General features: G+C 53.9%; 1 protein-coding gene across 4 annotated transcripts; it reads left to right on the top strand.

The window, feature by feature from the left end:
- Positions 1 to 913: 913 nt before the first annotated feature.
- On the top strand, positions 914 to 9,282 carry TMEM184A (transmembrane protein 184A). Of its 4 annotated transcripts, none has more exons than XM_071760984.1 (9): positions 914 to 1,021; positions 3,827 to 4,051; positions 4,753 to 4,918; positions 5,513 to 5,603; positions 5,689 to 5,764; positions 6,342 to 6,433; positions 6,804 to 6,973; positions 7,060 to 7,257; positions 7,644 to 9,282. In XM_071760984.1, the coding sequence occupies exons 2-9, from the start codon at positions 3,827 to 3,829 to the stop codon at positions 7,892 to 7,894; spliced, it is 1,269 nt and encodes a 422-aa protein (XP_071617085.1). In that variant the 5' UTR covers positions 914 to 1,021; the 3' UTR covers positions 7,895 to 9,282. The 4 variants fall into 4 exon arrangements, with proteins under 4 accessions (XP_071617085.1, XP_071617083.1, XP_071617084.1 ...); XM_071760982.1 differs by lacking the exon at positions 914 to 1,021 and adding an exon at positions 1,056 to 2,535; XM_071760983.1 differs by lacking the exon at positions 914 to 1,021 and adding an exon at positions 2,232 to 2,545.
- Positions 9,283 to 11,002: the final 1,720 nt, after the last annotated feature.

Raw genomic sequence — 11,002 nt, 5'->3', positions numbered from 1 at the left:
CTGCCCTTGAGAAGAAATTTAATCTAAAAGTAATTGGCTGAACTGGGCTTCCAAGAATGAAAGATTTGCATCTGTCAGGACTCCCAAATTTTCCTTTTTACACTGCTTTGTCTAAGAGAGCTGAGAGAGACGTGGAATTTGCCAGTGCCAGTCCTACTTTGCTCGTAAGGATTCTTCCCAGCACAGAATTCAGAATTCAATGTGTTTCACAAATCCTGGTGCTCCTACGGTGTCCATAGCTCCAGCAACTTGTGTAAACTGTACATGAATTAGCAAACAATGCAAATCATAGAATCATAGAAATCACATCATGTCTTCAGCCACAGTGATTTGGTGGCATACCTGAGTGTTACCCCAGGTGAGCACCTGGTGTCCTGGTTTTGTGTGCCACCAGGTCTGTGCAGGGTGGTGGGTAAAGAAAGGATGTGGACCTCTCTCCTGTTTGGTGCTTGAAACCAAGACCAAGTTATCTTGCTGCTTTTGCAAGGATGATAAATCAGACCACAAGTAATCAGCCCTTTGGCTTTGCTCCTTTCTGCTCTGTATTAAGCCAAGGGAAAGGCCTGCCCCAAAAAACACAGGCACAGGTCTGCCTCTGCCACAGGCTGCCTGTCTTTTAGCCAGCACTGTCCTCCAGGTCAGGATTCATTCCTACTTGCAAGAAAACTGCCTGTGCCACCCAGGCAGAGCTCTCACCCCCAGACACGGGACCTGTGTCAGGCTGGGGACAGCAGTCTCAGGCTACACCGCGACTTCCCATCCGTGTTTGCATTCCGGGCGTGGGTGCCTGAGCACGGTGGACTGGAAAGGTAAGTTTAGTAGCTTTTCCCCAGGAGGCAAAGCCCAACCTGCTGCTCCAGCTCCTGGGCTCAGCTGGGGTGCTGGCAGGGCCCGTTGCCAGCGGGCAGGGCTGGGAGGGTGCCCGGAGGAGGAGTCTGCCCGGGTGCGGGTGGAGGAGGGCGCAGGGGATGCGGACGCAGGTGCATGGCAGCCAGAGCAGCTCCAGGAGGAGCCCCACAGGGTGAGTGGGGTCCTGGAAGGGGTCGTGCAGCAGCTAGGGGCATCCAACACAGAGCAGAGGTTGCCCCAACAGTGGGTCCTGAGCACCCGTGGGAGCTGCTGGGAAGGCAGAGGGGTGTGAGAGCCCTGAGAGTGCGTCGCTCGCTCCTCCGGACTGGCTTGGAAGAGGGCTTGGTGCTGCCCTACCTCAATTTAGAGCTGTCTGTTGTAGGTCCTTCCTCCTGGGTGGCATGAGGATGGTGTATGGAGAGGCTGGTCAGGTAAATAACCCCTGTGTCCTGGCTTTATCTGGAAGCAATCAGGTGGAAAAGAATGCCTGCTGCTCTCGTAGGCTCAGCCTGGATGCTCCCCTTCCCCAGGTGGGGGTCAGGATTTCCCTCCCTTTACTGGGTGCACAGCCAGCACCACAGAGGCACTGGTGGGGGCTCTGGGGGGTCACCTTTCCTTTCCGGCCATCCCAGCCCCACGGGGAGTGCCAACGTGGGGATTTGCCCCATGTCCTTTGGATCACTGGGAGTGGTATGAGCTGGAAGTGCGGGCTCTGTCAGCTTGGGGCTGGAGGGGGGGAATCCATGGGGAGGTAAGAAGCTCGGTTTGCAGGTGGCCTGCCTGAACACAGGTGTCAGTGCTCGGTTTCTTTTCTGCTCAGCACTCACTTAGCATCTGTAATAGCCCAGGAAGTGAATGTCCCAGGTCGACTGTGCACCTGCAAGGTGTCTCAGAACAGCCAGACTGGATGTGGTGCTGGCTCAGTCCCGTCTAGGAGCTGAGTTTTGCAGCTAGGATTATTCTTTGTGTCTCCTCACCGCCTTTGTTTTGGAAGCAAATGGCCCTCTGGCTGCATTGAATTGCCCAGCTACCTTGCACAGCCGGGATCTAATTACCTCTGGAGCTGGGAGCCTTGGCTCTGAGTGGCACCGAGGCTTTTGTTTTTAATGACTTGCTCCACCACGTTCTGAGTGTGACAAAGCAGGGGAGCCTGCCAGGACCGGCGGCTGGTGCCACTGTGCTTGTACTGTGATGGCTGGGAAAGCTAATAGGGACTTGGGATGTCTTGGGCCAAGCATCTGTGTCAGGGCGCTGGGCTGAAAACAGAATAAATGAGTTTAGCAACGACCACAGCTCTCTGCCATGTCCTGGGAAGCAAGCTGGATCACATCCTCCCCTATCATAATGCTCTGGCAGGGGGAAAGCATGGCCAAATCCATCCATAAGGCCACAGCCAGCAGCAGGGCAGCCCCTCAAAAGAGTGAGGAGTGCTGGGGAAGGGAGCACAGCTGGGCTGTCACCTCCCTCTTTCCGTTAATGTTTACAAGGCAGGTCCTGTGTTGCTGCCATCTGTCCAAAGACCACATCCAGATCCCTCCCCGGCTCTCCTTGGGATCCTCCTTCCTGCTGATCAAGCCCGGGCTGCGGGATGGTGGCAGGGAGGAAAAAACCCAGATCCCCACGGGCTCCGTAACACTACCGGTCCTGCTCTCCCACTGGACACCTCCGGTTCCGATTCCCGGGCTGGTGGGTGCAGGTACGGGGTGAGCTCCTGGGACTGGGCCAGCACAGTGCTGCCCCGGGCAGCTCCGCTTACAAACCCACTCCTGCCAGGCTGAGATGGGGGGGGGGAAGGTATTTTTAGGGCTATTGATCTGACACCAGCTGAGTTTCCTCTCCTGTGAGGTTGGGGTTCAGGGAGAGGGCAGGAGAGGAAGCCACCGTGTCAGCTCCTGCTTTGTCTTGTTTTCTGTGCTTAATTGGACCGAGGTCATTCCCTACCACTTTTATCTCTGGCAGATATTTTCTTGCCCTTCATCCATTCACACCTATAGTTTTACCGTAGGAGATAGTTACCCAGCAGCCAAAATCTTTGTTTATTAACAAAGCATCTATATTGTTAGAGCTCTGCTCACAGGTGGCTGGTTGTTTGGTTTTGGCTTTTTGGGTTTTGTACTGCTATTGTTATACTTGGGAAAAAGCAGCCTGCCCATAGATGAGCAGGAGAGGCCAAACATGGCAGCTTATGCATCTGCTGGCCTTGAGATATGAAGCTGCCCTATAAATAAAAGTGTATTATTAGGCTCGGCCTTGCTGTCTGGAGTACATGGGTCTGGGTACATGATGCCCCTGTGCCCCAGCCACCCTCTGTGCTGGGAACACTCAGAGTCTTGAGGAGAGACTGGATGAGGCTTGAAGCAACCTGGTCTAGTAGGAGGTGCCCCTGCCCATACAGGTGGGTTGGAACTGTATGATCTTCAAGGTTCCTTCCAACCCAAACTATTCTATGGGACTAACTTCAGGGAAGACAGACCTGGTGGCTAGGTCCAAAGCACTTCAGCAGCCCCAAAAGGCAGCTGCATGGCAGGGTTGATCCCTTGTGCCTAATTCAGGATGAGTTTATATGCTTACATCTCTAGTTTCTGGTAGAAAAGGCTTCTGACACACAAGTGTGAACTCACACAAGGGGCACAAATGCAGACAGGTCTTTCCCTTTCAAGTGGTCTAACAACCCCTGAGAAAACAAGAAGGAAATAGTCTGAGGAGGGAAGCCTGTGTTTTGGGCAACATGAGTACCACATACACATCCTCAGAGAAAAGAGGGTCTGCTGTTGAAGGATATTTGCATTTCCTCACTGGGAGGAGCAGCCCCAACCATGGTGAACAGGCTGGTTTGGGTGAGGGACACTCTGGGTGGGAGCTGAATCTCACAGGAGGTTTGTCCACACTTGTGTGGGCTGGGAAATCTGCTGGGACCTCCACCTTAACCATCTTACCTCAATCCTGCACCACTCCCCTTGCCTCTCCCTCCTTGCAGATGAGTAATGCCACACGTGCCTTGTCCTCTCCTGTGGTGGCTGGCAGTCCAGGGCCTGTCACGGTGGCCAGGCTGGCCTCAGCCCCAACATCCCCAGCCCTTGTCCTGCTCACAGCCACCCACAACAACTCTGAAGATGGCAAGCAGCTTTTCCTGACCACAACAGCAGCACAGGTCATCTCAGGCATCTTCGTGTGGTCGGCGCTCATCGTCACCTTCCACCAGGTACAGGATGGAGCAGAGATGGAGTTCAGTGCTGGGACTGGTGCAAGGGCAAACGTATTGATTGTCATCAGATTCTTTGTGAATCAATCACCTACAGATAAATATTTCCTCTTGTTGCTGCCTGGAGGGGATATCTCCACCGTCAGGTGCCAAGTGCTGGCAGCTCAGGAAGGTGGACTTTGCCCAAATGCTCCCAGGTTGGCTGCCAGAGCCAGGAGAGTCTGCAGGGCATCAGCACTGCCCAGAGGGAAGCAACACCCCTCGGGGTTTCTCATCTGATACCCAGGGTCTGTGCCTCTGGGCTGTGTGCTTCCAGCTGCCTTGAAATGTACTGCCAGTGGGCATGTTCTCCAGTGCTGCATGGATCTGTGCTGTTGAAGGCAGCCCTGGGGCAAGGTGGTGCCTCTGAGCACTGGGATGGGGCTGCATGGGGGCTTGGCATGGAGGAGGGCACGATTCTTGCACAGCCCAAGGGCAGGATCCCCATTTCCACATGTTTTTGTGGAAGGGTTTGCCCTGGGGACTGGGCTGGAGCCTGTCTCACATGTCTGTTCCCAGTGATGGGTCTGTGATGGAAAGCCAGTGGGTTTTCCCACCCCTGTTCTCACCCCCTGGGGTCCACATGGAATGAGCCTCCAGCAGACTCTCAGCCAGAGGGCATCTCTTGACCAGTGGTAGCCACAGCTCTGCACACTTTGCAGATCTACACACACCTGAGGAATTACACCATCCCCAAGGAGCAGCGCTACATCATCCGCATCCTCTTCATCGTGCCCGTCTATGCCTTCGACTCCTGGCTCAGCCTCCTCCTCCTTGGCAGCCACCAGTACTATGTCTACTTCGACTCAGTGCGTGACTGCTATGAAGGTGAGGGCAGGATCTCCTTGGCAGGGAGGCTGATGGTAAAGCAGGGCTCTCCTTTCCCCAGCTCACATCTCTATAGTGTCCTGGATTGCACAAAGTAACACATTTTCACCTCTTTCACTTCCCATTCTTCCTTCCTCCCTGCAGAGGTTTTCCCCTTCCTCCTCCATCGCCAGCAGGGAGGGCATGTCCCATGGGCAGACGTGAGCTGGTGCCCTTCCACTGCATTGCCTGCAGGCTCAGAGGGTCACCAGTGTGATGCAGAAAGTCCCTGACCATTGCATGCCTGCCCATGCTTGTCTGGGTGTGCATGGGCAGCTCCATGGGACACCTGACTGTGTGTGCTCTGAGGAGCTGCTGCATCTGCAACCCATCCTGTGCACATGGTGTGATGTGTCTGACTCCACTTGGAAGTCAGATGGATTTCACCTGATGCTCCTCTTGCTGGGCTCCCAGCCACTGGTGTCCCAAATGCTGACACTGTGCTGGGGTGAGTGAGAAGGCACCTGAGCAGGAAGGAATGTGAAATTTAACAACACACACCTCCCTCTGGATCTCCATCAGTCCTGCTGATCCAGTCTGCTCTTGCCTTGCCAGCTTTTGTGATTTACAGCTTCCTGAGCCTGTGCTTCGAGTACCTCGGAGGGGAGAGCACCATCATGTCAGAGATCCGTGGGAAGCCCATTGCGTAAGCCCCAGCCTGCCACCTCGACCCTCCACCCGTTTTCCTCATCCAGCAGCCCTAATGGCATCTCCTCTGCTTCTGCTTCCAGCTCCAGCTGCTTTTACGGGACCTGCTGCCTTCAGGGCATGTCCTACTCCATCGGGTTCCTGCGCTTCTGCAAGCAGGTGGGTACCTCAGCTCTGCTCCCCTCTGTAGCCAGGGGCAAGGGCTCTCTGGGATGGCAGCAGGTCCCTTCCCCACTGCCCTGAGGAGAGGACTCTTTGTCACTGCTCTCCTCAGATGCTCTTTCTGGGTTTCTTTTTCCCTCCCGGCACCTGGCCAGCAGCAGGGCACTGCGCTCCTGTCCTTGTCTCTGACTCACTGCTGAGTCAGGGTCTCCTCCCACTGCAGAGCTGAGATTGCCATCTCTGCCCAGTCCCAGGTTAGCCTGGACTGGCTCTCTAATGCTCCAAGGCTGGGCTGAAAGCTGAATCCTGCCACCAGCTTGTCCCCAAGCTACCTGGCCATCCCCCACAATGTCGCCTTCAGAAGCTGCCTTTTGGGAGCCCTGCTCCCTTCACTCTGCAGCCCTTGAGCTGGTTCATGTTTCACCCCACCTGCGATGGAGACCTGCTCCCTCCTCTGGGTCCCAGGAGCAGAAGATTGGTTTGCATGGAGGGGGCAGGAGGGGTGGCAGAGCTGCCAGGAGGGTGGTGGGATGTCCCTGCTGCCCAGGTTGCAGTGTGTCTCTCCTCTGTGCAGGCCACACTGCAGTTCTGCATCGTGAAACCCCTCATGGCCATCATCACCATCATCCTGCAAGCATTTGGGAAGTACCACGATGGAGACTTCAAGTGAGGATGCTAGGGAGGGAGAAGGGTGTTCCTGGGGAGGCCTCTGATCAATGACAAAGGACAGGGTGTCCTGCCAGCTTTCCCTGGGGAGCTGCTCCATGGGTAGCCCAAAATGCTGGGGAATGGAGATTTGCTGTCCCCAAATAAGAAAGGAATGAAATTCCTGCGAGCCATAATAAAAGAGGTCCCACCAGCAAAGCTCAGAGTGGCTTCCTATTTGCCCCTTTCTCCCCACCTCTCCTTCTGGGCTGTGCTCCCCCCCATGGCAATGCCACAGACTTCTCCCTCCCCATTTTTTTTCCCCTGGGTTGCACTCATTCCTCATCTCACAACCCAGGGCAGCAGTTCTCTCTCTCTCTTTCCCTCACAGTGTCCAAAGTGGTTACCTCTACATCACCATCATCTACAACTTCTCTGTCAGCCTGGCACTTTACGCTCTTTTCCTCTTCTACTTTGCCACCATGGACCTGCTGCGCCCGTTTAAGCCAGTGCTCAAGTTCATCACCATCAAGGCAGTCATCTTCCTCTCCTTCTGGCAAGGTGGGTCCCACCACAGACACCCAGCCCTTCTCCTTCCTTAGCTGCACCTGACCCAAGGATTTATCTCTCTCCCTTCCCCTCCACAGGGACGCTGCTTGCAATCCTGGAGAAATGCGGGGTGATCCCTGAAGTTCAACTCATCGATGGGAAGGAGGTGGGAGCTGGGACAGTAGCTGCTGGCTACCAGAACTTCATCATCTGCATTGAGATGTTCTTTGCTTCCATTGCCCTGCGCTATGCATTCACCTGCCAGGTGTACAGAGAAAAGAAAGAAAATACAACAGGTAACTCTTCCTCTCTTATTCCTTCCTTCATCAGTGAAAAAAGGAGACCTCTCCCTATAGCATTACCAATGGGATTCTAAAAGCTGTGAGAAGAGTCTCCTTCTCCTGTGCTCCATGAGTTCCTTCTCCCTCTTTCCTCCTGATATCCACCAGCCACATCAAGTGAATAAGAAAAGAGACCTTGGTGTGGATGGGCAGAATTATGGGATTATGGTATTACAGCACATGCTGCTGGAGAGGTTCCATCCTCTTTGAAATATAGAGCTGGGGATGCCTTCCTTCACCCTGGTGCTCAGCACCAGAAGGTGATGTGTCCCACAATCAGGCACTGAAATTGAATTTCTAAGGTAAAGTATCACCCATCACCCTCCTGCTCTGTTTTTCAGCAAACCTTGCCCCAATGCAGAGCATCTCAAGTGGGCTGAAGGAGACCATAAGCCCCCAGGACATCGTGCAGGATGCGATCCACAACTTCTCACCCGCGTACCAGCACTACACCCAGCAGTCAATGCAGGAGGTGGAGCACAAAGCACCAGGGGAGAACGGGCACATGGGCTCCAAGGCAGAAGGACTGAGTGGCAGGAAGAGTAAAAACATTGAGAAGAGAGTTCTGATCCTGTCAGATGAAGAGCTGTAGGAGACATCAGAGAGGACAGTGACACTGGAGAGGTTTAAACCCATGCAAATGGGAGCTGTCTCAAGCCTGAGGCAACCTGGTCTAATAGGAGTACTGAGAAGCCAGGAACTCTACCCAAAAAGCCAGGCTCATGAAGGGAGGATGCAATAACCCAGGGAAAGGTTAAATCAAATAGTGCCAGCTTCTGCTGCCCCAGCTCTGCTGGTGTTAGGGACTGGGCTCTCTTTGCTCCTGCAACCAACCAGCCCCATGGTGCAGCCTGGGGCTGCCAGGCAGGCAGAGGAGCTGAGGGCCAGCTGCCCTTACCCTCCTCTCACCTCCAAAGCAAAGCTAAGGCCTGAGAGAAATGCTTTTCTCAGCACAGTTCTGCTCTAGTTTCTCCCGAATTGAGTGAAAAATGATCTCACAGGGCTCCGTGGAGAAAACCAGCCCAGGAAGGTGACTTCACTTCACCTCAAAACCTGGTAACAGCTGAAAGACATCATCCTTTATTTTTACATCTTCCCCCCTCTCCTTTCCCCAGAAAAGCCAAGAGTGTTGTGTAGAAGACCTTTACCAGGAAGGAAGTGTAAGTCACTCTTTTCTCCCTCCAGATGGAGATGCAGCTGTCCCAGTAACTCCCCCAGGAGCAGTGGCAGGACCTCACTGGGGCTAACCAGAGGTCTCACAGCTGCATTTCTCAGAGCTGCCGGTGACAGAAGCACTTGTTTATGTCTAAACCGACTTATCTCTGAATGGATCAGGAGTTAAAAGGGATTCCAGCTTCCTTATCAGAGTCTTTATTAGGGAACCAGACTGTGACTGGTGGCAGTCGGAATGCGCTTACTGGGAACTGTCTGTTCCTCCTAACCCTTTGCTATTTACTAGCCCTGGGCTTTGCCCAAGCTGGAGGAAGCCAGGAGAGAGCAAAGCCCTGCTGGTGAGGGGTGACAGGGATGGAGGGGTGCTGGGGGCTGCTGCCACTTGGGTCAGGACCTGGGGGGAAGATGCTGCATGGAGGGATTCTCCCCATATCAAACAGTGATGGAGAGCACATATCCTTCTGCTAAACTTCCCCTGATTTTTTTTCCTCCCAATTTTAGTCCCATTTTTAGTCCAAATTCTATTCCTTTGTTAATCACATGATCTCTGGAAACTTACTTAAGCACTGTCCAGGCTGCTGTTTGGGGTGGGAGCTGCATAATGAAAGGACAAAGGTAACTCTACAGTCTCAGATTTGCAGTCAGGTGGCAGACAAAGCCATGAGTAAGGCTTAGTGCCGTTTTACACACAAATCCTACTGGGTTGGTTTTTTCCCCCTGCTCTTAAGATGCAAAATGTAAATCAAAACATGAAATTACTTTATTTATGAATTTTTTTTTCTAATAAATAGCAATTTCTACCACAAAGTGAACAAGCGTTTTCATTTAGCTCAGCAAGCTAAGCCCACGATCTGCCTGTTCCTGCTCTAAGCTGATGCTCTTAAGCTCAATGTCTTCCCTGCTCCTCAGTGCTGGCCCAGCAGAAATACCTGCACACGCAGCATCCTGCACACTTTGGCATTCCCTCAGGATTTGTGCTCATCTTTTTCTCTCCACAACGAATGGATCCAAATATTTATGTCAGAGTGTGTGTGTCCCGCTTCCCCTCCTCAGGCTGCCCCTCTTCCAACCCTCCCCTAAGCAGTAGATGCAGAAGTTCTGAGCTGCTTTAGCCAACCTATGCCCAGGCTCCAGCACCAATACAACCTCTATTTATTATGGTTGGACAAATCTTATCATGCAGGAAGCCTGTACTCCAAACAAGCAGCCTACAGCTAAGCCAGTCCTGCAAGTCCCTCTGCTCCAAAGCACCACTGCTCATACCTGCTCAGCCAGTAAGACCACTGCCACCTTTCCTGTAGTGAGGTCCATCAACAAGAGGCATCTGCTCTGCAGATCCAGGCATCCACCCAGGGTCCTAAGCATTCTGAGAGCTTCTTGCTCACCAAGTGCAGCTTCACTGCTTAGGCATGAGGCTTTGTAATGCAGCCAGGGACATCTCTCAGCTGAACATCTTAGTCTTCTCCAGCCCTCTGGAAGAGAGCTGGCCACAGCTGCAGGAACAGAGGCTGCTCTGGCTCCTGGGGTAAGGACAGACTGCGAAGGTGATGATGATGGCACATCTGTCAGCGTGCTCACGGCTGCTGAGATAAAGACTTTACCAAGAACACAGCAAGAAACGTAGTTGTACTTCACTGCACATATGATCGACTCCAGTGCATAACGGGCTGCATTCATTGCTCTTGCCAGCAGGTGCAATTCCCACTGCAGACAATAACATTTGCCTATTTATGTCAAGCCCTGATTACTGTATTATATGTAAAACAGGTCTTTCATGCAAGCAAAACAAGGCGGGGGGGGAGGAAAGGGGGGGGGGGTGGATCAGCTGTGGCTCATTCGAGTCAGCAGTGTGACACCAGCCCCAAAGAGCTGGGATGGACACCAGCTGGCTGCTGTGCTCTGCAACAGCAGGACACACTCCCCTCTCCAGCAGGCACGAGCTTGGCCTCCTGGGTGTCCTTTTTCTTGGAGAGGCAAGAGCTCACAGCTCAGGCTGGGTGCCATCACGGCCCTCAAACCGTGATGCTCTCAGAACACATCCACGGAGAGCAGAAACACAGCGGTGGGGTGGGCTGAACGCACTCCCCGGCAGACATGGTCCTGCACTCCTCGGCCAATGTGTCCCCTCCACCTCCTCAACAAGGACATGGGGAAAGCTGGCAGTGAGCACAGGGGTGACCTACACAGGAGCCCGGCTGTGCCTGGAGCCACGCCAGCCGGCGGCTCGGGAGGAACAGGCTCTTCTCCCTGCCAACAGCAGGCTCCGGTGGTCGGCAGATTTGTTTTCCAGTTGTCGCTCGTCCTCGGGCTTTCCCCAAGGACGAGGCTGGGCTGTGGCAATCGATTCTGCTGGTGCTGCTCAGCCTTACAGGGATGCATCCTGGGGGGGCACACCCCAGCATCATCCCCCGTGAGAGCCGGGGCTGAGCACACTTTTGAGGAGCCGGTGGCAGGAAGGTGGCTGCTGGCGCTGCAGCAAAGCCAGTGCTCTCCAGCCTGCCTGCTTGCCTCGCTGCACCCTGCTGGA

This window comes from Heliangelus exortis, chromosome 17 (assembly GCF_036169615.1).
Source record: "Heliangelus exortis chromosome 17, bHelExo1.hap1, whole genome shotgun sequence".
Classification (NCBI taxonomy): Eukaryota; Metazoa; Chordata; class Aves; order Apodiformes; family Trochilidae; genus Heliangelus; species Heliangelus exortis.
The sequence above is the reverse complement of the archived record's forward strand: the minus strand, read 5'-3'. Positions and strand labels throughout refer to the sequence as shown.